The sequence below is a fragment of the Piliocolobus tephrosceles genome, chromosome 12 (assembly GCF_002776525.5).
Source record: "Piliocolobus tephrosceles isolate RC106 chromosome 12, ASM277652v3, whole genome shotgun sequence".
Taxonomy (NCBI): Eukaryota; Metazoa; Chordata; class Mammalia; order Primates; family Cercopithecidae; genus Piliocolobus; species Piliocolobus tephrosceles.
This window is the reverse complement of record NC_045445.1, coordinates 111,891,680-111,915,725: the sequence shown is the minus strand read 5'-3', so window position 1 is coordinate 111,915,725 and position 24,046 is coordinate 111,891,680. Positions and strand designations below refer to the sequence as shown.

The 24,046-nt window shown below is 35.6% G+C and overlaps 1 protein-coding gene across 1 annotated transcript in view; it reads left to right on the top strand.

Moving 5' to 3' along the window:
- Positions 1–24,046, top strand: part of CFAP47 (cilia and flagella associated protein 47) — a 409,569-nt gene that overhangs the window by 198,197 nt on the left and 187,326 nt on the right. The window contains 3 exon segments of the mRNA XM_031936608.1: positions 10,471–10,548; positions 19,684–19,754; positions 21,114–21,259. Of these exon segments, the coding sequence (XP_031792468.1) occupies positions 10,471–10,548; positions 19,684–19,754; positions 21,114–21,259 (295 nt within the window).

The window sequence follows — 24,046 nt, the reverse complement described above, 5'->3', positions numbered from 1 at the left end:
CTAAAATTCAGTGAATGTATATTTATAGTAATTTTATCTTCCTGATTGTTCATATAAAATGTCTCTATCTATAGTTACAATTTTTGTTTTAAATTCTATCATGTCTTCTATTAGTATAGCTACTTCAACATTCTTGTGGTTGTATGTATGATATATAATTTTTTGTCCTTTTACTTTCAATCTATTTTTATCTGTCAGTCTAAAGTATGTCTCCTTTATATAGCATATGGTCAGATTTGGGGGTTTTGTTTTGTTCTTGTTCTTGTTGTTGTTGTTGTTGTTGTTGTTGAGACGGAATCTCGCTCTGTCGCCCAGGCTGGAGTGCAGTGGCACGATCTCAGCTCACTGCAAGCTCTGCCTCCCGGGTTCACACCATTCTCCTGCCTCAGCCTCCTGAGTAGCTGGGACTACAGGTGCCCGCCACCACACCTGGCTAATTTTTTGTGTTTTTAGTAGAGATGGGGTTTCACTGAGTTAGCCAGGATGGTCTCGATCTCCTGACCTCATGATCCACCCGCCTTGGCCTCCCAAGGTGCTGGGATTACAGGCATGAGCCGCCATGCCTGGACTTGTTTTGTTTTAACAGCTTAATTAAGATAACATTGATATGACAGAACTGCAGGTATTTACTGTGTACATTTTGATGAGTTTAAACATGTGCAAACACCTATGATACCATTACCATAATCAAAGGAACAGAAATTTCCTCCCAGAGTTCTCTTGTGTCCCTTTGTTTTCTGGTTGGTTTGTTTGTTTGCTTTTTGGTAAAAACACTGAGCATGATATCTACCCTCTTATATTTTGAAGTGTATGATATTGTTAACTATTGGCACAATATTTTATAGTTGATGTCTAGAACTTATTCATCTAATATTACAGTTGAAACTTTATACCCATTGAACAACAACTCTCCATTTCCCTAAACCCATAGCTACTGTCAGTCATGATGGCCTTCTTCGCTTCTATGAGTTTAACTAGTATAAACACTTCGTATCAATGGAATTATGCATATTTGTAATTCTGTAACTGACTTATTTCACTTAGCATAATGTCCTCCAAGTTCATCCACGTTGTTACAGATGCAAGACTTCCTCTTTTTTTTAGTCAGAATAATATTGTATTGTATGTATATATTAAATTAATCACTGCTTTTGATAGCATTATTTAATCAATTCGCAAATTTGTTATTATTGACACAGTTGGTTTTACTTTTGCCAGTTTCCATTTAGTTTGCTATATTGTATGTCTTTTTGTTTGTTTCTCTATTAGTCCATGACTTCTTTTTTTAAATAATAGTGTATATTTTTCAATGCAGGATTTTAATTTCTAATGGCTTTTTCAATATATTTTTGAATTTGTTTTCTTAATGATTGCACTGGAGTTTACCATAGACATTTTTACTTGTCATAATCAACTTCAGATGTATACTAGCTTAATTCCAGTAAGATTCACAAAGTGTTACTCTTATATAGCTCTATTCCCTTTCTCTTCTTTTCCTGATGTTATTGTCATACATATTACATCAATATTACACACCCAACAATATATTGCTATAATTGTTATTTTATATAATTTGTATGACTTTGAGAAAGCTGGGAGAAAGTGTATTGGTTTGCTAGGGTTTCCATAACAAAACACTACAGATCAGATGGAATAAATTACAGAAATTTATGTTCTCAGAGTTCTGGCAGTTAGAAGTCCAAGATTAAAATGCCATCATTTTTACTTTCTTCTGAAACTTTTCTTCTTGGCTTACAAATAGTTGTCTTCTCATGTGGTCTTTTTTCTGTGAATGTATATCCCTGATGTATCTTTGTGTTTTCAAATTTCCTTCTTCTTACAAGGACATAATTCAGATTGGATTAGGACCCACCCTGAGGGTCTTAACTTAATTATCTATTTAAAGGCTCTTTCTCCAAATACAGTCACATTTGGAGATACCAGGGTTAGGTCTTCAAAATATGAAGTTTGAGGGGACAAAATTCAGCCCATAACAAAGAGCAAGTATATATCTATAATTTTTATATTTAACCTTCCTATTTAGTATTTCCATTTCTCTTCATTTGTTTGCATGGATTGGTGCTACCATATAGAATAATTTCTGTGACCCGATCCAGCTTTCATCTCACCCACTTCATTTTTTGAACATTTTTTCTCCTATTTTTCCTCTCTCCTTTTTTTTTTTGCAGGTAATTTCATTGCCCACATGTTGTACTTAATGGTGTGCCTACCATACATATGCCAGATTCTATTTACTTTTTTTTTTCATTTCTTTCTCTGTTCTTCAGAATGTGTAATGTCTACCAATCTTCAAGTTTGTTAGTTCTTTCTTCCCCCAGTTCAAATCTACTATTAAGCCCTTGAGTGAATTTTTCTCTCTCTTATTGTAGCTTCCATCTCCAAAATTTCCATTTATTTCTTTTTTTAATAATTTCAGTTTAGTTGTTGATATTCTCTATTCGATGCCACATTGTCATCATGCTTTCCTTTACTTCTTTAATTATACTTTCCTTTAATTCTTTGAAGATATTTATAATGGCTATTTTAAATTTGATTTCTGTTCAATCTGATACCTGAGTTACTCTAACAGGCAGTTTCTACTCTCTGTTACTTTTCTTCTTATTTTTTTTCATGTGTTTCATAATGTTTATGAAATAGGGTAGACATTGTAGACAATATGTTATGCCAATTCTAGATACGGGTTCTGTCTGCCCCAGGTTTGCTAATGCTATTTGCACTTCTAATTTTTTTACTGACTGGCTGGGTTATTTTGGTAATGTCTATCTTTCCCTGCTCAAACCTACACACACGTAGTGTTAAGGCTCTGATGTTGCTTGTCAAAGGCCACAGTCTTTGGTATGCCCACAATTACCCTGGGATTGCAGTGGTTTTGGCAGGGCTCTCTGTGTGTTTCCCTGACCACACCCTTCTGTTAAATTCCCTGCATGGGGTGGGGATGTATCGGGGGAAACTGCCCCCATTGTTTCAACATGGGTCCTTTTCTATTTTCCCTAAGTATCAGCCAGTCTGAGAAATAAAGAGAAAGAGTACAAAAGCGAGAAATTTTAAAGCTGAGTGTCCGGGGGAGACATCACATGTCAACAGGTTCCGTGATGCCCCCCAAGCCGCAAAACCAGCAAGTTTTTATTAGTGAGTTTCAAAAGAGGAGGGAGTGTACGAATAGGGTATGGGTCACACAGATCACATACTTCACAAGGTAATAAAATATCACAAGACAAATGGAGGCAGGGTGAGATCATAGGACCGGGACAAAACTAAAAATGCTAATGAAGTTGTGGACACGCATTTTCATTGATAATATCTTATCAGGAGACACGGTTTGAGAGTAGACAACTGGTCTGACCAAAATTTATTAGGTGGGAATTTCCTCATCCTAATAAGCATGGGAGTGCTATGGGAGACTGGGCTTATTTTATCCCTTATCTACAACCATAAAACAGACATTCCCAGAGCAGCCGTTTCAGAGACCTACCCCTAGGAATGCATTCTCTTTCTCAGGGCTGTCCCTTGCTGAGAAAAAGAATTCAGCTATGTTTCTCCTATTTGCTTTTGAAAAAAGAGAAATATGGCTCTGTTCTGCTGAGCTCTCAGGCAGCCAAACCTAATGATTATCTCCCTTGTTCCCTGAATATCACTGTTATCCTGTTCTTTTTTCAAGGTGCCCAGATTTCATATTGTTTAAACAATTTGTGCAGTTAATGCAATCATCACAGGGTCCTGAGGCAACATACATCTGCAGCTTACAATGATGATGGGATTAAGAGATTAAACACAGGCATAGGAAATCACAAGAGTATTGATTGGGGAAGTGATAAATGTCCATGAAATCTTCACAATTTATGTTCAGAGATTGCAGTAAAGACAGGCATAAAAAATTATAAAAGTATTAATTTGGGAAACTAATAAATGTCCATGAAATCTTCACAATTTATGTTCTTCTGCCATGGCTTCAGCTGGTCCCTCTATTCAGAGTCCGTGACTTCCCGCAACAGGGTTGGATAAATTACTCTTCAAGCTAATTCAGTCAACTTCAGACCTCTTTGAGAAAACAGTTCTATAAATCATTGTTTGAGATTTTTTCTGACTCCAGGAGGACTTCTAGCAGTCTCCTTCTCCAGTTCTCTCCAGCAAACTATCAGGCCTATAGTTTAGCTTGTATCTTTGTTGATCTACCAGTCTCCATCCAGTTGTATTTCACCACAACTGGCAATGTTTCTGAGAGCACACTTTCACTTGAATTTCTCCACACATTATTGAAAATGAAATCAGTACTTTGGGAACCGATTAGGAGCTATTCATTTTAAAGCCTGCTTCTCTCCTCAGGGAAAATATCTGATCCATGACTCTAGAGCTGGAGATGGGGACAATAGTGCACTTTTTCTTCAACAAACCCTCCATTTTCGGAGCTGAGTGCTAGGTGGGCAAGGGGGCAAAATAGCCTCAGGATTTTTTGACTTGCTTCTCTCAGTATGGAACTACCACCTTACAAACTGGGCAAGGGCCATTGGGGTTTCAGTATTTTCAGCAGTGCCACACTCATGTGAGAGCTTCGGTCCATGAGTGGGTGCTGGGTAGAAGAAAGGAGCTTCTCACCGTCTCTCAACTGCACTTACCCAGAACCTAGCCCCAGCAACATGTACTGAGGTGAAAATGTTGATGTCCCATGCCTCCCAGAAACATAGGCCTCCAAGTGGGAGCCAAGGGAAGGAAGAGCCCTATGTTCTTGGCAAAAACAGTCTGAAACAAAGTTTCTTTTTTGTTGAGCTTGAAAGGAAGAAGGAGATAGAGTTCTTGGTTCAAATTCTACAGACTACTGGTTTTCTTATTATATTTTAGTTGATTTTGTTTCAAGATTTTTCTTAATTTGTTGTATGCCCTTAGAACCATTTCCAGAGAATTTCAAAGTGTTTTTTTGGGTTTCTTTGTTTGTTTGTTTTGTTTTTACTCATTTTCTTGGGGTGAGAGTCCAAGGATCTCTCGTGGTGTCAGACTTAATGTTTGTCTTAAATATTATTTTATCTGTTATTAAGATAGCCACTCCAGCTCCTTTTTTATTACTATTTTCATAGTATTCCTTTTTGAATCTTTTTAATACCAATTGGTTTGTGTTTTTGAACCCAATGTTTGTCTCTTTTCTTTTATCCATCTTGTCAGTCTTTCCTGTTTGATTGAAGTGTTTAGTCTGTTACATTTAACTCAATCTGTAATCTAGTAGAATTTATGTCTGTCACTTTTATATTTCCTTTATATATCACTAATGTCTTTGTTCATCTGTTTATCTGTTACTGCCTGAGTTTTTTAACAGTAATTTTGTATACCATTTTATTTCCTTTTAGTTTCTTTTAGTTTATGATTTTCTAATTGTTTTCTTAATAGTTACCCTGAGAATTACAATCAGCATCTAATATAAAACAATCTAACTCAGATTAATACCAACTGAATTTCAATATAATTCAGAAACTTTGTATCTGCAATGTATCTCTTTTTCCTAGCCTTTCCCTAGTGTTATTATACCAATTTCATCTTAATGCATTATAAGCCCATAAAGCAGTTTTATATTTATTGTCCTACTCTAGTTTATTTTAAATGAGAAAGGCAAATATAAAGAGTTGCGAAGAAAATGAAAATTTATAGCTTGTTTTTAAATATATATTTACCATTGTAGTCACCTTTCTTCATGCCTTTTATTACCTCATGTGGTTTTGATTAATTTCTTGTGTCCTTTTACCTCAGCTGAAATATTTGTTGTGTCACAGTTCTGCTAGTAATGAATTGTTTTAGGTTTTGTTTACTTTGGAATATCTTTTCTCCTTCATTTTTGAAGGACAGTTTTTTTGTTTTCTTCTTTTGTTTCTTTTTATTATTTTTTTGAAAGAGAGTTTTTTCTTTATACATTGTACTTCATCAACTCTATTTCTTGCAGTGTACTGAATACATAATCCTGTTGTCTTCTATCTTCCAGCATTTCAGATGGAAAGTTAGCTATTAATCATATTAAGGAGCCACTGTAGGCACTGAGTCAATTTTGTATTGCTACTTACAAGATTGTCGGTATCTTAGCCTTTCAACTGTTTAATTATTATTATCTATATGTGGATTGCCTTGAGTTTATCCTACAAAGCGTTCTTTGTGCTTCTTAGATGTGTAAATTAATGCTTTTCATCAAATTTTAGAAGTATTCATTCTTTATTTTTAAAATGTTTTTTTCCTCTTTCTCCCTCTCTCTCTTGTCTTTTGGAAATTTCCATTAGACTTATGTTGGTGTCCCACAGGCATCTGGATCTCTGTTAATTTTTCTTTATTATTTTTTCTTCCTGTTCCTCAAAATAAATAAGATCAATTGACATATTTTAAATGCACTGCTTTTTTTTTTTTTCTTTTGCCATACCAAACCTGCTGTTGAGCCCCTCTAGTAATTTTTAGTTTCAGGGATGTTATTTTTCAATTCTAGAATTTCTAATTGGTTCTTTTGTATCATTTCTGTCTCTTTAATTGATATTGTCTATTCGGTGACACATCATTGTATCCCATATGCAGGATCTTTGACATATTTTGGGGATCAGGCAAGTTAGTTTAATACAATACATGGACATATTTTCCCCCATATGTTCTTCTCATGTTTCATCAGGCTTTTGTTTGACCCAACTTCTGTAGCAATCTCACACATAATTGCTGTGGATTTATTTCAGCAAACATCCTGGTGTGATAGGTGTTCTCCCTTAAGTCAGGTCAAATAAAAACAAATACGTTACAAATTAAGGCTTGAAATTTTCCAGGAAGCAGCAAGACAGGTTAGATAATAACAATGCTCAGGAATAAGACTTTTTTGAAGAAGTCCAATGTCAGTCTTTCCCTCCTTCATGTTGTAAGCTACAGATTTTTACAACTTCCTTGGGTGCAAGGCTGCTGCAGAGCTGTCAAAAGGAGGATGGGAGTTACAACACACAAGTTACAATGCAACAAACTCCACTGTTCTTACCAAAGTTTGGCAGTTTATCTTGGATAAACACTACTCCTGAGATTGTTGCATGCCTCTCTGTATTTACCAGTGTTCTGAAAAAGTTAATTTTCACAACTCTTACCAGTGTTTTTTGTTGCTTATATAGAGGGATAAATGTATGGTGGTTCTAATGTTGTAACTCTCTGCCTTTCTTTCATTGGTTGTCTAGTTTTATAATTTGAAAAATATTTTATGTTTTAGCTTAGGCTCTTGCTTCTCAAAGTGTTATCCTTGGATCAGTAGCACCAACATCACCTGGGAGCTTGCTAGAAAGACAAAATTTCAGGCCCACTTCAATCCAATTGAGTCAGAATTTGCATTTAATAACATCTCCAGAAGATTTGTTTTTACATTAATATTAGAATCATGTTGTTCTAGGTCAGCAGGTTTCAAAGTTTAATAAATGGGTGAGGCCAGGCGTGGTGGCTCATGCGTGTAATTCCAGCACTTTGGGAGGCCGAGGCAGATGGATCACGAGGTCGGGAGTCCAAGACCAGCCTGGCCAACATGGTGAAACCCAGTTTCTACAAAAATTCAAAAAAATTAGCTGGGCATGGTGGAATGCGCCTGTAATCCCAGTTACTCGGGAGGCTGAGGTGGAAGAATTGCTTGAACTTGGGAGACTGAGGTTGCAGTGAGCCAAGATCATGCCATTACACTCCAGCCTGGGTGACAGAGTGAGACTCCGTCTCAAAAAAAAAAAATTAATAATAATAATAATAATAATAATAAATGAGTGAACTATATTAAAAGCATCTTAAGAACTTGTTTTAAATAAAGATTTCTGGAACCCATTCCAGACCTGCTTAGAATTCATATAGGTAGAACTTTGGAAATCTGCATTTTGAACAAAATTTAAGTAATTATTATGCAGATTGAAGTGTGAGAGCTGCTGATTTAGAAACTGCAGTTATCAAGTAGGATTATTCTTTTTTCATTTAACAGGTAGTTCATATTGTGTTTTTGCAGTTAATATTTATATATATTTTAAGAAAACATGTTCTTTGTATTTAAGCAGGGATGATTCAGACACATGTAGATTGCTATTTTAACTCAAAATGGTATATGCACTGTGTATAAAAATATGATATTTATTATGTTGGGCTAGTCATTTTATTTGTGTGTCAAATTCAGTGATCCTTGTGACTACTTTTTAGCCAGAACAGATTATCACCAAAATAAATTTCTCCCATTAGTTACCTTGGATTTATAGAAATATAAATAAATGTTGGAATATTCTTCTGCCTCATAATTTTATGAAATTTAGATGAGAATTTAGAATTTAGTAGCTGACTTTAAATTTAAATTACTCTCTGGAGAGGAATTCTTCTTTATATATTTGCCTAATTGTATCTTAGTAATAATATAGGTGAATCTGGTAGTCAGACAGATGTTTCACAAAGTTAACAATTTACATTTTACTACATTTAATTTCATCTGTTTAAACATTTTTAGTATTTAATATTCACATAATTCTTTATAATTCTTATATGAAAGCAACAGAAATATCAATTTAAAACAATAGGACAGAATCTGATGTTGGCATTAGTTCAACCACTGTGGAAAGCAGTTTGGAGATTTCTCAAAGAACTTAAAATAGAGTTACCATTTGATCCAGCAATCCCAATAGTGGATATATACCCAAAGATAAACAAATCATTCTACCAGAAATACACATGCACTCATATGTTCATTGCAGCACTATTCACAGTAGGAAAGACATGGAATCAACCTAGGTGCCCATCAATGGTGGATTGGATAAAGAAAACGTGGTACATATGCACCATGGAATACTCTGCAGCCATAAAAATGAAGGAGATCATGTTCTTTGCAGCAACATGAAAGCAACCAGAGGCCATCATCCTAAGAGAATTGGTGCAGAAAGTGAAAACCAATTACCTCATGTCCTCATTTATAAGTGGGAGCCAAACACTGGGTACACATGGACATAGAGAGGGGAACAGTAGACACTGGCAACTACTAGAGGGAAGAGAGATGGCGGAGGCAAGGACTGCAATAATACCTATTGGGTACTACGCTCACTATCTGGGTAATGAAATCAATTATATGCCAAACCTCAGCATCATGCAATATGCCAACCCTGCACATGAACTCTGAATATAAAATAAAAGTTGAACATTTTAAAAATAATAAAATAAAAAATAAAAATTTGACTAAAGAAAAAATAGAATAAGAAAAATAATAAGTTTTAGGATATAGGAAAGTGTTGCATTTTAGTTTATATACACGTGCAGACGTGTGTGTGTTTGTGTGTGTGTGTGTATTATCAAGACTAAAACTTTTGATTTATTTATTGCTAGCCTAGTTTTTCTCAAAAAGCTAGGATTTAGGGATCTCAATAACTGTTATATAATAAAAGGGGTTTCTTTTGATAAATCAAGTTTAGATATTTTATTCTTAACAATATTTGACACAATCTGTTCACTTCTGAACGTAGAATTAGCCATTCACGACATGAATTTCCATGACATCTTTAATTTACTGCTAGGGCATCATTTATATACTATTCTTACCCTATGATGTGAGCAGCCTAGGGCAAAAATGTTTGTGTTTCCAGAACCTCATGTCCTACAAGTAAGAAACAAATGTCTCTATAACTGTTTCTTGAATATATGAGCATTGTCATATAGGAATACTTTACGTTGCTGTGTAATTTCAGAAGATGGCATAATTATTAATGTACTGATTGACTAGCTACCCACATCTCATGTCCACTCCTGAAAGAAACATTTTTCTTTCATCGAAATAGGTTTAGAAATTATGAAACGTGGCTGGGCACGGTGGCTCACGCCTGTAATCCCAGCACTTTGGGAGGCCAAGGCGGGCGGATCATGAGTTCAGGAGATCGAGACCATCCTGGCGAACACGGTGAAACCTCGTCTCTACTAAAAATACAAAAAAATTAGCCGGGCGTGGTGGCAGGCGCCTGTAGTCCCAGCTTCTAGGGAGGCTGAGGCAGGAGAATGGCGTGAACCCGGAAGGCGGCGGAGCTTGCAGTGAGCGGAGATCCGGCCACTGCACTCCAGCCTGGGTGACAGAGCGAGACTCCGTCTCAAAAACAAAAAAAAAAAAAAAAAAGAAATTAAGAAACGTGTACAGCTCTGGTGATGTGTAAGACCAGTGTGATATTTCCTCTTTGTTTCTGGAATATAATTTGACCAGTCACTTATCTTCTAAATGTCCTTGCTACGAGAATTCAGTGCTGCCATTCCATATAAAAAGATACTATGTTTCACATATTTCCATTCCCGATCTTTTCCTTCTTTCTAACATATATCTTCTGAGTTGCAGAATGAAAGCACATGGATTTTTTAAACTGTAGTTTATTCTGATTCTAAGGATATTTTATGAATGATGGGAAAAAATTTATCACATATCTGAATTTTGTTGCAATAAATTAAAAATAATTATTTCTTCATTTATTCCAGTGTTATTTTGGTGGAATCCTCAACATTTGTCTCTTTGCCATCAAAGTTAACTGAATCCAGGCAATACCCAAAACATGAGTAAGTGTCTATATTTTGTACTCATAAGTATCTGAGAAAAAGTTTTGAGAAATAAGTGGTCAAGGAAACTAGTTATATAATTACACAATAGTTTTCATTTATTCAAAATGTTTTATTTACCTGATTCACACTCATATCCAAATATATATTTATATGTTACTAGATTCATGTGCATAAAAATTGAATAAATATGAACTTGATTAAATATAGTAGATTTTCATGATTTGTGGTAGTTATGTTCTATGAATTTGCTACATGCTATATTTGTGAATACTGAACCATTATTCCAAGAAGAAACACATATAATCATACAGATTATAATAGTAAATTCTAAAAATAACCCATCATGGAAGATTCTATTTTCTTTTTTTTTTAACAAAATGAAAACAAGGTTCAGAAGTGTCAGATGACTTTCCTGACACTGCCCCAATAAAAGGCATCAGAGAAGGTATTCAAACCCTGTCCACTAGGCCTGAGTGTCTTGCATTACTCTGCACTGCCCACTGTTGTCTCTACCTCTTCTCATCTCTATACTTGTATAAGGATTGAAATAAGAAGGCCCCTTGTCACCTTGTTTGACCTCAGCTGCGAATTGGTGCAACCAGTGACAAGAACTTTTCACCACTCTGTGCGTGTCCCTTAACACCATGAAAGCACTACAAGTATAGATTTTGGGGTTACAAATACATTTTAGGAAATAGGTGGATTTCCAAATAAGGAATTCATGGATAATGAGGGTTGACAGTGTTTAAACTTATTCTACCTACTTTATGAGGGCTATATTTAGTTTATAAAGACATTTGCTGAATAAAGAAACAGGATTTTTTAAAAAATTGATTGTTTTATGTTGTTCCTCTGTTTTACACTATAGAATCACTATATAAATTTAAGTACAATTAAGAACAATGTTATCACGTTGAAGAGAGTTAGGTAGAGGGAAAATAATGTAGATGTCTATTAATGAAGTGCATGCCTATGTTGATCATTACTACTGTGTTTTTAGTTTAACACCATTGTTTGTCTTTGTATAGTGCTTGACAGCATCAATATCATCCTTTTAGATCCAAAAATATATCAAGAGGCAAGAATTTGACAATTTAAATGACAGGAATTCCCAGTGTCATCAGAAACCATTAAAGTGCTTGTGCAGATCTTGCTAAGATTAAAATGAGTACAGGTCTTTTTTTTTTTTTTTTTCAAAAGTGATTTGTGTTTAACTTAACACTTTTGGGAGATTATATGGGCTGCATCTATTATGAGATGTTTGATTCCTTCAATGGTTATTCTATGAGAAAAGTTTTTAAAGAAGAGACCATTTTTGTCTCACTGAATTTGTTTTATTAAATGCCAATGTAATGCTTACCTAGGGCTTTTGAAGTCTTACTTTCATATTTTGCTTTAGTGAACAATAAAATATAAATTGATGTATTGAACTCTAAGGTAGCGTTAAAGATACCAAAAGAATACGAGGATTGTAGGTATTTTATGTTAATTTCTTTGTAGATATGAAATTCAAGTTTTACTGAAGTATTGCTAAAAATACTTCTGTAAACAGTTCTCTCTAGATTTTTATCTTTTCAGCTCCTTGATTCTTCTTGATTAAGTGGCTGCTTTGTGATTGTAGATTTTTGCCTGAATGGACTTGAAATAACTTCTTCACATTAATTGTATAAAATTTATAGTATTATATTGTAAATTAGAGTCAGATCTTGAAGTGACACTGTAGGTATCTGTGAGTATAAATAACACAAAATTGAATCAGTGTAATGAAGAGAAAAATTGAGTGTACTTTCAGGATTTGGAATACAAAATATGATTTCTGTATCTCAAATTTATCACTTTTTTTATATAATACTCTGGAATGAGTTTGATTAGATCCAGAGTTCTGGGATTATTGAAGCCATGGAATCTAAAGCTACAAGTAAGGTTTTCTTTTCTGTGGTATGCTCCCCAAATCAAAAAGAAAATAGAACAAAAAATTATAAAAGCATTATGATTTAATTTTTCTAGGAAAGGAAACCTTGGAAGTACTCATCCCAAGTAATTACCAATTCAGCATGAAATATAGCTTAAGAAGTGTGTCTGTCATGGTCCCAAGCATTATTGATCATTCTTTCTCATTAGTGTCATACATTTTATTTATAATGCTACACTTCCTTAGTTCTTCTCTCAAGCCTTTCTGTGATGAAAAACAAAACAAAACAACAACAGCCAATAAAAACTTAAAGATGCTGAGACATTGAGTGTTGGGTCAGAGAGAACATTGATCCCAAATAGAGCAGTCAGGCTCATGCAGATTAACTCTCCAAGGATAACTCAGAGTCATACATTTAAAATACTGGGGATGTACTCATGTGTACCCCTGTGAAGACTGTCTCCTAAATCAAAGGCAAGGGCAATTCTTATAAAGGCAAAAGCCACAAAGTTTCTCAGGAAGAGGGCTTGTCAATTAGTGCAGGCTCTTGGTTTATCATTTAGGGACTGGCATGAGATGATGGCTGAGGCCCAAATCCGTATGTTGAATTGAGATAAAGTAGTCTTAAGTTCCCACAAAAGGTTGTTTTTCTGACAATTCTAAAGAGAAGAAGTTACTATGGCTCCTTCATCTGGAATTCTGCCTGCATCCTGTGTAACACCTTCAGACTCTAGATCATGTAGCACGAAAGTCTGTATTCCGTTTCTGAGGGATCAACTAAACTACCCAGAGCTCCGACAATCAAATCCACTTCTTAGGCAATGGAAAGGAAGATGCACAAGGATAAAAGTGTGCCCTTTTTCTATTAGGGAAGTTTGCCAGAAATACCACACAGCACTTCTGTTTGTAGCTCATTGGCCAGATTTTAATTAAATGACCAAACCTGGCTGGAAGAAAGACTGGGAAACCTCCTTTCTCCATACACATCTAAATAAAATTAGGTTTTTGTCAGTGAGGAAAAAAGGAAAATGATTATTGGGGTAGTTAACCAAGTCTCCACCATGAAGGGACACAAAGATTTTTATCCCCAAGTGGCACAAAATAATCTAATATTTCATCAATCTGGCTTCTTTGGCATAATGAGGCATTTCTATCTTTAAATATGCCTTAATAAAATAATACTTAGTAATGTTACACATTACTTTTAAAAGCTTTTTATTGTTTGTCTTCAAGAGATTTCCATATACAAACTGAAATTTAATAACATGTATTTTAAATCATGACCAGAATGAAAGTCCACAGTAGTGCCTCTATGATATATGGTCTCAATAAAATCCTAGTCTAATCTCAATGTTTAATCAGCATGGTAGCAAGTAAAGCAAGAAAATGTTTTTAAAAAACTGCATAAATGAACTGAATTTTTAAAAGAGGTTTTCTCAAATGTTCCTGTTTTCCTCTACTTAGGCACATGGTAATATCACACTTCTCCACCAATGTGGAATTTATGTGTCAACATATAGCCTATTTGGCCAGTGATATGTGAGGAGAAGTGCTGTATGTTATTTCCAATTGGTAGCTTTAAGAACCTGTGAGAAATTTTTCATGTTCCCTTCTCTTGCCATAACTATTATTGAAACACATATAGAAAGGAGCCTCCTGGTCAGGCATGTGGCTCACGCCTGTAATTCCAGCACTTTGGGAAGCCGAGGTGGACGGATCACTTGAGCTCAGGAGTTCAAGACCAGCCTGGGCAACATGGTGAAACCCTGTCTCTACTAAAAATAAAAAAATTAGCTGAACATTGTGGCGGGTGCCTGTCATCCCAGCTACTTGGTAGGCTGAGGCATGAGAATCATTTATGCCTGAGTGGCAGAGGTTGCAGTGAGATGAGATTGCGCCACTGCACTCCAGCCTAGGTGACAGAGTGAGACCCTATTTCAAAAAGGTAAAAATAAAGAAGAAAGGAGCCTCCTTCACCAAGGATCCCTGAGTGTACCCTCCACCTTGATAGACACGTAGCATTAGCAAGAAATAAACTATTGTGCTAATCCATTGATATATGAGGTTGTATGTTATTGCAGCATGACCTAGCCTATATTACTAACCAATACTCCTCCTCAGGTTCACATCAGCTAATATCTCTCCAAATAATACATTTTCTCTTCTTAAGTGAGTAGTAAAGTATGAAATAGTAAGCATTGTTAAACTGGCTTTAAAATAATTATAGACTCTTCTATTTAAAAAGCCTCCATGAGCTGCTCTTTGTAAGCAACCAGATACATATATTATAAAATAACCCATTTGGAACCACATGAATGATAAAACTTTATATTTATCACGCATTTTACTTTGTGGGGACATGATCCATGAGCATAATGAGAGCATTTAGTAAAGTTCTTATTCTAATGAAACCCAAAGGAATTTTCAGGAAAGTATCAGTGTAGGCAACTGATTTTAGCCAAACCTTGAAATTAATGAACGGAACAGCTGGGCTCAGAAATGAGTACTTTGTCAATTATTTCTAATGGTTATAAGACCTGCTGTGTTTTTTTTTTCTTCCAGCAGTATTGAGTTATTTAATCATTCAACAAATTTTTATTAAGTGACAACTCAGGCACTGGAAAAGCATAAAGATAAATAAGTCACATGTCTGGCCCTCGAGGAACCAGTCACCAAGCAGAAAACAAAAATCCCTGCCAGTGGAGGAAGTTTTACAGGGAAGAAAGTATTTGTTATTATTAGATGAAAAAAATATTCTATGATCTGACTGCTTAAGAATATTGCTATCTAGATATTATGGAGAATTTCATGGAAGAGAAGACATTTTAAAAGAAGTATTTTGGTGTTTTCTCTTATTATAAACAAATCGTGGTCTGAAATATGAGTACGATCTTCATGGCCAGAATCTAGAGAAGGAGGAGAACTTTCCTATGAACATAGGAACATGGGTGGAGGGAATTCCAGAAGCAGTGGGTAGGCGCATGCAAGGGGAAATAAAAGACATATAAACTGCAAGGTCAATATAGGAGCATAGGAATTAATGTTGAAAAGGTAATAAAGTGTTTATCATTCTGCTTTGAAAGTAGTTCTCACAAACCTATGTTTTGTTGTAAACTATATGCTCCATAAGCTTAGGGGCTTCATCATTAATCTCTATGTCTCAGAAGAGCTTGGCTCAGAATTGCAACCAAAAATGAAAGAAGGCCCTGATAGAGATAATTTTCTGGATCTTGATTCTTGTTTGAAACAAAACAAAACAAAAGACTGGGTGCAGTGGCTCACACCTGTAATCCCAGCACTTTGGGAGGCCTGGGTGGGCAGATTACCTGAGGTTGGGAGTTCGAGAACAGCCTGACCAACATGGTGAAACCCTCTCTCTACTAAAAATACAAAATTAGCCAAGCGTGGTGGCTCATGCCTGTAATCCCAGCTACTTGGGAGGCTGAGGCAGGAGAATTGCTTGAACCTGGGAGGCGGAGGTTGCAGTGAGCCACAGTCGTACCATTGCACTCCAGCTTGGGCAACAAGAGCAAAACTCTGTCTCAAAAAAAAAAGGCTGGATTCTGGAGACTCATGATTTTAAAATATTTCTTTTTACTGTACTGAATAATTAGGAACAATTAGAATTAAGCAAGTGTCTTAGTCTGTTAGGGTACTATAGCAAAATACTATAGATTGAGGAGCTTAAACAACAAATATTTATTTTGCACAGTTCTGGAGGCTGGAGAGTCCAAGATAAAGGTACTGGCAGATTCGGTGTCTGGTAAGGGCCACATTCCTGGTTCATAGATGACAGTCTTTTGCTGCATCCTCACATGGCAGAAGGGGTGAGGGAGCTTTCTGGATTCTTTTTTATAAGGGCACTTTATAAAAATCTCATCCATGAAGACTCCACTTTTCTGATCTTTGAGAAGTCTTCACCTCTCAAAGACCCCACCTCTTAATACCATGAAACTGGGGATTAAGATTTCAACAAATGAATTGAGGGGATCAGGGTGGGGGAAGCACATTCAGTCTATAGTAGCTAGTCTCTAAAGAAAGCAGAGTGAATTGAAGGCCAAATATGGTAGTTATCTTTCATGATCCTATTCTAGATTAGGATTTCTTAACTTTTAAAAATGTTATCAGACTCTTTGGTTCTCATGAAGGCAATTGCACTTTGAAGAATAGTGTTTTCTCTAAACACATAAGATGTAAGGATTAAGGCTATCTTAGTCTGCATGGGCTGCCATAACAAAATACTATGAACTGGATGGTTTAAACAACACAAATTTATTTCTCATGGTTTTGGAGGCTGGGAGTCCATTATCAAGGTGCTACAAGATAGATTTTTTTCTGTGTCCTCTTCTGGTGGCTTGTAGATGGCTGCCATCTTATTATGTGCTCACATGACCTCTTCTACATGTGAGAATGGGTAAAGAGAGAGAGCTCTCATGTATCTCTACTTATAACACTAATTCTATTGGATCAAGGCCCTACCCTTGTGATCTCAGTAAAGCTTAATTACCCCCTTATATTTCTCATTTCCAAATACAGTCACATTGGTGGTTAGGATTTAAATATATAAATTTAGGGGTGAGGGGCACCATGCAGTCCATGGCACAAAGGAAATGAATATTACAATAGATTATCGAAATATTTTAAGAGCGTAATCTAATAAAATATATACTTCTTTATTAACAGACATAATGGTGAAGTTAATGCCTACTATACTTTAAAAGCAGTGATGAACATAAATAATATATTAAGATATGAACTGAGATGTGATATAAACATATCTGTGATTATTTGGTGAGCAAATCATAGATATGCTTAATACTACTGTGGTTTGATTTAAATTGTTGTTAAGTTAGTGGAAGTCAAGCTGAAATTTTTTCCCCATTAAAATTTGTAGATCAACTCTGCCCTTCTATCTTAGGACTCCTTGCTTTAGACACTTCTCAACTGCTCAGGGGTCAAGGTGTTACAAAAAAACAGTGAATATTTCATTTTTACTAGCCTCTAGGTATCCACTGGGCCTTTTCTTGAGAAATACCTATAGATATATCAAGATAAAATGAATCTAAAACTTAATGCTCTCTAGTTTTCATGATACATGTGGCATTCAAAGGGCATGATGCATCAAAACTAGACTTGAACCAGACATTTTGCTATTTGGTTGAGATAGAGCCTTGAATGCCTGCCCTGAATTAACTTCATGAAGGCTTATGATAAACATCTTCCTAACCCTTTTGGTAGAGGTTTGAATAGGAAATAACTTTTTGGGCCAATTTAGTCATACCCTTAAGCGAATCAATCCAATGCCATTTTTATCATTTTAGCTTGAAAAGAGATGCATACCACTACTGCAGAGGAAAAAGAAATATTACTCCTTCACACCTCAAAAGTAATTTCCAGTCCCTGACTCTGGACCACACTGGGTTAGCAGGAAATATTTCACTGCTTGATCTACAGTATTTTTTTTTTTATAATTTTAGCCTCTTTTGATTCTGTTTTTCCCTATGATTAAGGACTTACTCTTCTTTTACTTCAACAATAGTTTGTGAGCGTTTAGAAAGTGGTAGTGTGGACTGAGGTGCAAATATTAACAAAAAGATAAATTAAGTTCTTTTCCATTCTGTCTTTGGGACACCAAAGTTTTGTAGAAATGTTAGATTTATCACTGGCTTTCTAGACTCAGACATTCATCAGGTAAAATAGAATTTTTTGAAGTCAAATTATTTCATCAAATTATTTTCTGATGCCTTTTGTAATCATGATAACCATTGGATTCATAAGCAAGTCAATACAAATATCTAGGTCTGCAATGTGTTCTGTCTATCTTTAGCTTAAACAGTCACTCAAATGTTCTGGGTTTGAGAGTCCCTTTTTGGGGATGAGGCAACTCTGATTTCTTCAAAAGGCACTTTCCTTACTTGTTTCCAAGAAAATAGGTAAAGACAAGGAAAAAGATATGAAGCCCAAATTGGTCTGCTTTTCTACTCACTGTAATAAAAATGATTAGACTAGAGATTACAAGTATTGAACAAAATGAGGTTTGGAAATTATCTGTGTATTTTAATCAGGCTTTCTACCCAGAACTCTAATATCAAAGAAATGGCAATGGAGCCAAATACGGAGAAATAATAAGCAGTCTTTGTTATTCTTTCTATTCTGTATAGTCTCCCTTATAAATGCTAAAATATCCATTTATTGTATCTATAGCAACATTAAAATGTTTATCAAATGCTCAAATTATGTAAAATAATAAATGTTCTTATTTTAAAAAGGTATTACCTTTTTTATAAAAAAGATATAATTTACAGTGCTAACCAGAATACCTGTGAGTAGAATTAAGCCACAGAATAACTGTTAAGAAGTGGTAACAAACTTCATTACAAATGTGGTGTAAAGAAAAGACAGTACAGTGTTACTCATCAAAATCAAATGGTGAAAAGGAATGGATAACTTTAGAATAACTTTAGTTGTAAAGAGTCAAAATATTTTACAGCATCAAATTCAGGGAAAAGCAGATGTCAAAATGAGCAAATATGGGGTTTTGTGTTCTCAGAAAAAAAATCAGGTAACCAATATCTCTAAACCCAAATAGTAATTGACAGCTTATTGAGTAAAATAACCAAGAATACTACAAGAAGAGTGATATGCGTGAAATTGATGGGTTCTGGAAAACCTGGAATCTTTCAAGGGAGGCAGTTGCTTCAGGCTGTGATCTACTACTTTGTTTTTAGAAATGCAATCAGAGATTAATCAAATTCCCAGGTCTTCTTATACCTTTATAAGAAACAAGCAAATGTGAAAATAATAAAGAAGGAAATTTTCTCAAGAAAGCAATTTCTAGAACTACTTTTGGAAAAAGTACCTATTTAATCCTAAATTGAGATAATTCACGTTTTGAGTCTTTGGATTAGTGTTTTTATTATTATCAAATTTGCACTTCTCTACAGTACTGTATTTTAAAGTGAAAGATAATTATTTTATCAATTTTTTGAAAAGAGTGGTGGAAATATTGATGTTTATTAGTTTTCCTTTTGTATTTTTATGTTTTTTAATTTCTAAAACAATGTGAACATCAAATAATATTTGAAATATATCTATGGTCTTTTCATATCGTTTGTACTTAACCATAACTTTCAAGGCTCTATATTATTTAACTAATATGAAGAATTGTTTTTGAGTTTTGTTTGTGTTGTTGATGTTGTTTTCCTATTTTCTTGTGTCAGTGATGACATCAGTAGCAGTGGGAGTGACACTGATCAGGGCTGTTGTGATTCCCCAAATCTCTTACATACCTGTGAGTACCTAAATAAAAGTTTTTATTTGTTTTCATGTCTGATTTTATGTGCCAAGCATAATATGAAATGAAATATTCAACAGGGATGGCTACAAGGACAGACAGAGTGGTAAGCCCTGGGGATTGCTGGCTGATTTGAGGCTGAAGCATAGGTCCTGAGTCTTTTCCCTTGATGACCCTTTGGACAACTCTGCACAAATCTCTCCTTTCACTGCCGGTCTACTTCCCTCCAATGTACAAAGAATATGTTTAGCTATATGGCCTTTATGTCTCTTTTGGCTTATTCTGAATTGTTTAAACTTATTTTGGTGACAGGTATCACCAAGTTTAGAGTTGTAAGGGGAGCATTTTCTTTCATAAAATTATATTATGAAATAACTATAGGTCTATAAAAGATGGGTATAATGATCAGTAGAACAAATGGACATAGGAATGTTCTGGTTATCTAGAGCTATAGAACAAACCACCCCAAATATACTGGCATAAAACAATAACCATTAATAATAATGGTTCTCTCTCATACATCTGGGGTGACTGGGCTTAGCTGCATGACTCTAGTTCATGGTCAAATGGAGGCGGGGGCTTGAGTCCTTTCAAAGTCTTCTTCACTCACATGTCTGGCTGTTAATGCTGTCTTTTGTTTGGGACATCTGCTGGGGGTCTTGGCCTGAACACTTACTCATGGCTTCTCCATGTGGCCCAGGCTTCTTTACGGGATCTCCTTAAGTTCTAAAGTGAGGTGAGCCAAACAAGGAAGAATTGGCAGAATTGAGTTACTTTATTTGATCTGGTGTCAAAAATCACACTGCTTCACTTTTGCTGCATTCTAGCATACGATTTGTAAGGATCAGGTCACTAAGCCTGGCCCACTACATCATCATATTTAAGGCAATATCAAATAATGTGTGGACATGTTTTAAAGCTACTAGATAGATACACAGAGCTCCATGGCACAATAGGTTAGTGTGCCATACTTATATGATAGATAGATAAAGGTATAGATAATACATCCTTTGTTTCCAGTTTAAATTATCCATTGTACCCTGTGAAACGTTGCATAGTCCACACAGATTTGAAGATTCCTGGATGACCACTTTGTTTCGTATATCCTGGCTAATTTTACACAGTAGTGAAATACTTTGTAATGAAATTATGTATTAAGGAATCTTTATAGAGGGTCATAATTAAGCATTGTTTAATAACAAGGTTGATCTAGGGTTACTGTATTTTCATTAACAAATATCATCTTCTAATCTTACATGCTAATGTTTTGAACATTTTTTGATACCAAAACTTTAATCACTGAAGAACAGCACTTATAAAAATATATGTCAACAAGCTCTGTTTATGTTTTGCTAGCAATTAAGTCCACTTTTATCAGAGAGTTCTTCTGCTCCATGAATACTGTTCACCTGGGAGTGAAAGGAACTTCAAGCCTAGAGCTCCGCTTTCTTCCCTTTAACATGCACGTGCGCTACTGTGTCATCATCTTGAGCAACAAAAAGGTGAGAACAGAATTGTTATCTGTGTGTTTATCACAAGCTGCCACTTTAATGGAGTAACCAACAGCAGATGACTTGAAGGCAATTGGGGACTCTAGAAATGTGGAGGATTTCCGCTCTCACGTTACTAAGCAAAGAGCTTGTCCTCAAGAATATCCAGTTACACTAGCTGTGGATAAATTTTATAATAGCTGCATAGAGCAGTCCCATGGGAGCAGAGTGACCTTTTTGTGGCTCTATTTGTATTAGTTATCCATAGCTTTGTAACAAATTATCACACACTAGGTGGTTTAAAACAAGACATGCTTATTATCTCACAGTTACTGTATGTCACAGATCCAGATATGATCTAGATAGATATTCTGAGGAGGGTCTATCAAGTCTCCATTCAAGGGATTGCCCAGAGCTGGATTCTCTTCAGAGGTTCAACTGAGGAAGGATCTGCTTCCAAACTCCCTCACGTTGTTGGCAAAATTCATTTCCTTATGGCTCTGGGACCCATGCCACCTACATTTTCAAAACTAGCAAGGGAGAGAGACAGAGTTGGAGAGGGGGAGAGAGACAGATGTGAGAGAGAAAGAGAGAGTTAGAGCCACCACGGAGGGAAGGTTTATAGCATTACCTGCTTCCAGAGAGACACTGCCATGTGTTGACCCTAGGAAGAAATTTATAACCCCCAGGATGTAGTCACAAATTTATAATCAGTTATGTGCACACTAAATTGAATATGTATGCAGTGAAAAATGATAATTGGAAAGAGGTATTGTACTTACCTGGTGTCTATGGCATTATTTACATGTGGAAAATAATATAGCCTATTAGAAATGTAAAATATAGTTTAATTTTACACTTAAAATTACCACTTAGAAGGAAAAAAATGCCTTTTTGTAGTAATGCCGAAACTTGTTTTTTAAATTCTTTTAAAAGAGTTCAGGATTTAAGTAAATTCCTGCATATATAAAATTTGTAAAATGTAGTAACTATATTGTGACCAGTAGTTTGATCAAATACTTCACAATCACTTTTGTATATTAATTTATAATATAACCCAACAAAATACTAAAGTTAATTGTCAATAGCATAGTAACAAGGTTGATTTTATTCTTTGACTTAGTCTATTGGAATATTAATATTAGCTTACACAAATTTAATATAATTAATCAAAATATAATTAACATGTTATCTCCATTTACTAAAAACTAAATCTTGCTTATGTATGTTTCATCCTTGTCAGAGAAAACATTAAAATAAAACAGCAATCTTGAAATTATACTGCTATCAATTGAGAAACAATACCCTCAATACGAAGTATTGCATTGAATTAATGTTTCTTACATGAAGAACATCTATTGTTTTACACATTGCTAATTATATTAAAAAATATAATAGTTAATCAAACATGCAAGCTCACCTAATTAGCTACTGTTCTTATTAAATGGGCCATAACTGCTTTACCATTAAGAGCCACCTGTTGGTTGGGTGCAGTGGCTCAAACCTATAATTCCAGCACTTTGGGAAGCCATGACAGGCAGATTGCCTGAGGACAGGAGTTTGAGACCACCCTGGCCACATGATGAAACCCCTTCTCTACTATAAATACAGAAATCAGCTGGGCATGGTGGCATGTGCCTGTAGTCCCAGCTACTCAGGAGGCTGAGGCAGGAGAATTGCTTGAACCTGGAAGGTGGAGGCTGCAGTGAGCCAACATCATGCCACTGCACTGTAGCCTGGGCAACAGAGTGAGACACTGTCTCCAAAAAACAAACAAAAAAACAGCTATCAAAAACTGAAATTAGACCTCTACTTGATAATTTTCCATGTATAAAATTGAAACATTGCTACTAACACTGTTATCAAGCAAAGACTATTTCTTTCATTTTGGCTGTTCTGTTTGAATTTTCATATAAAGTTGAAAAGATTTAAGGAACAACTATTTGAAAACAGAATAGTTTTATAGATCTTACATTAGTGTTCACAGAGATTCTTAACTAAGGGAGAAACCTATGAAAGCCCTGAAAATTCATGCTATCAAATGCTAGAGAGCCAAAAAGTTTTTGCTCCAACGTGGAATGGAGCAAATTAGGTAGAGGAATTTCAAGCAGAATCGGGGCCCAGTCCCTGATGAATTGTACCTTTTAGGAGGAGGGGTTGACAGACCCCTTTACAAAGCACACAGACATTGCAAAACACGCAATGATGCATTGATAAAACCTTGGGGTTCTGTCTTCACTGTGGTGTCTAGCATGTGAACACCCATTCTCTGTAATCCTGGGTTTTTATGCAGTAAGCCACTTGGCATTGCTGAGCTGACCTGTGTAAGGGAGGCAAGGGTATCAAACAGGATGCCTGATTTGGGGGTTGAGTTAACAGCGGGTTTCAGTTGCAACCATTTGCTGTGGTATAGCCAGCCCCCTCCCAACAATCCTTCAGTGTTTTTCATTGACTTGACCCAGCGCCTTCCTTCCACCTGGCAGATTTATCTTCTGGCCTAAAATTTTTGTTCTCTGTCTACAAACCTTGGTTAGAACAAATTGAGACCAAAGTCCAGGCGTTGCTGAATTGAAGAAGCCAGAAGGGAAGTCAGCATCCCAGAATAACTTATGTGAATCAGTCAGCCCCACACCAGGGTGCCATATACCAAAGTGAGTTTCAGCCTTGCCAAGTCAACTTGGAGGTTAGCAGGGAAAGCATACCCACTCCCAGGAAGAAGACCCTGCAAGACTTTCTTGTTGATTTATGGTCTATAATAATTTAACCTAAGGCTATTAAGCACCAGTTGTTAAGTATATT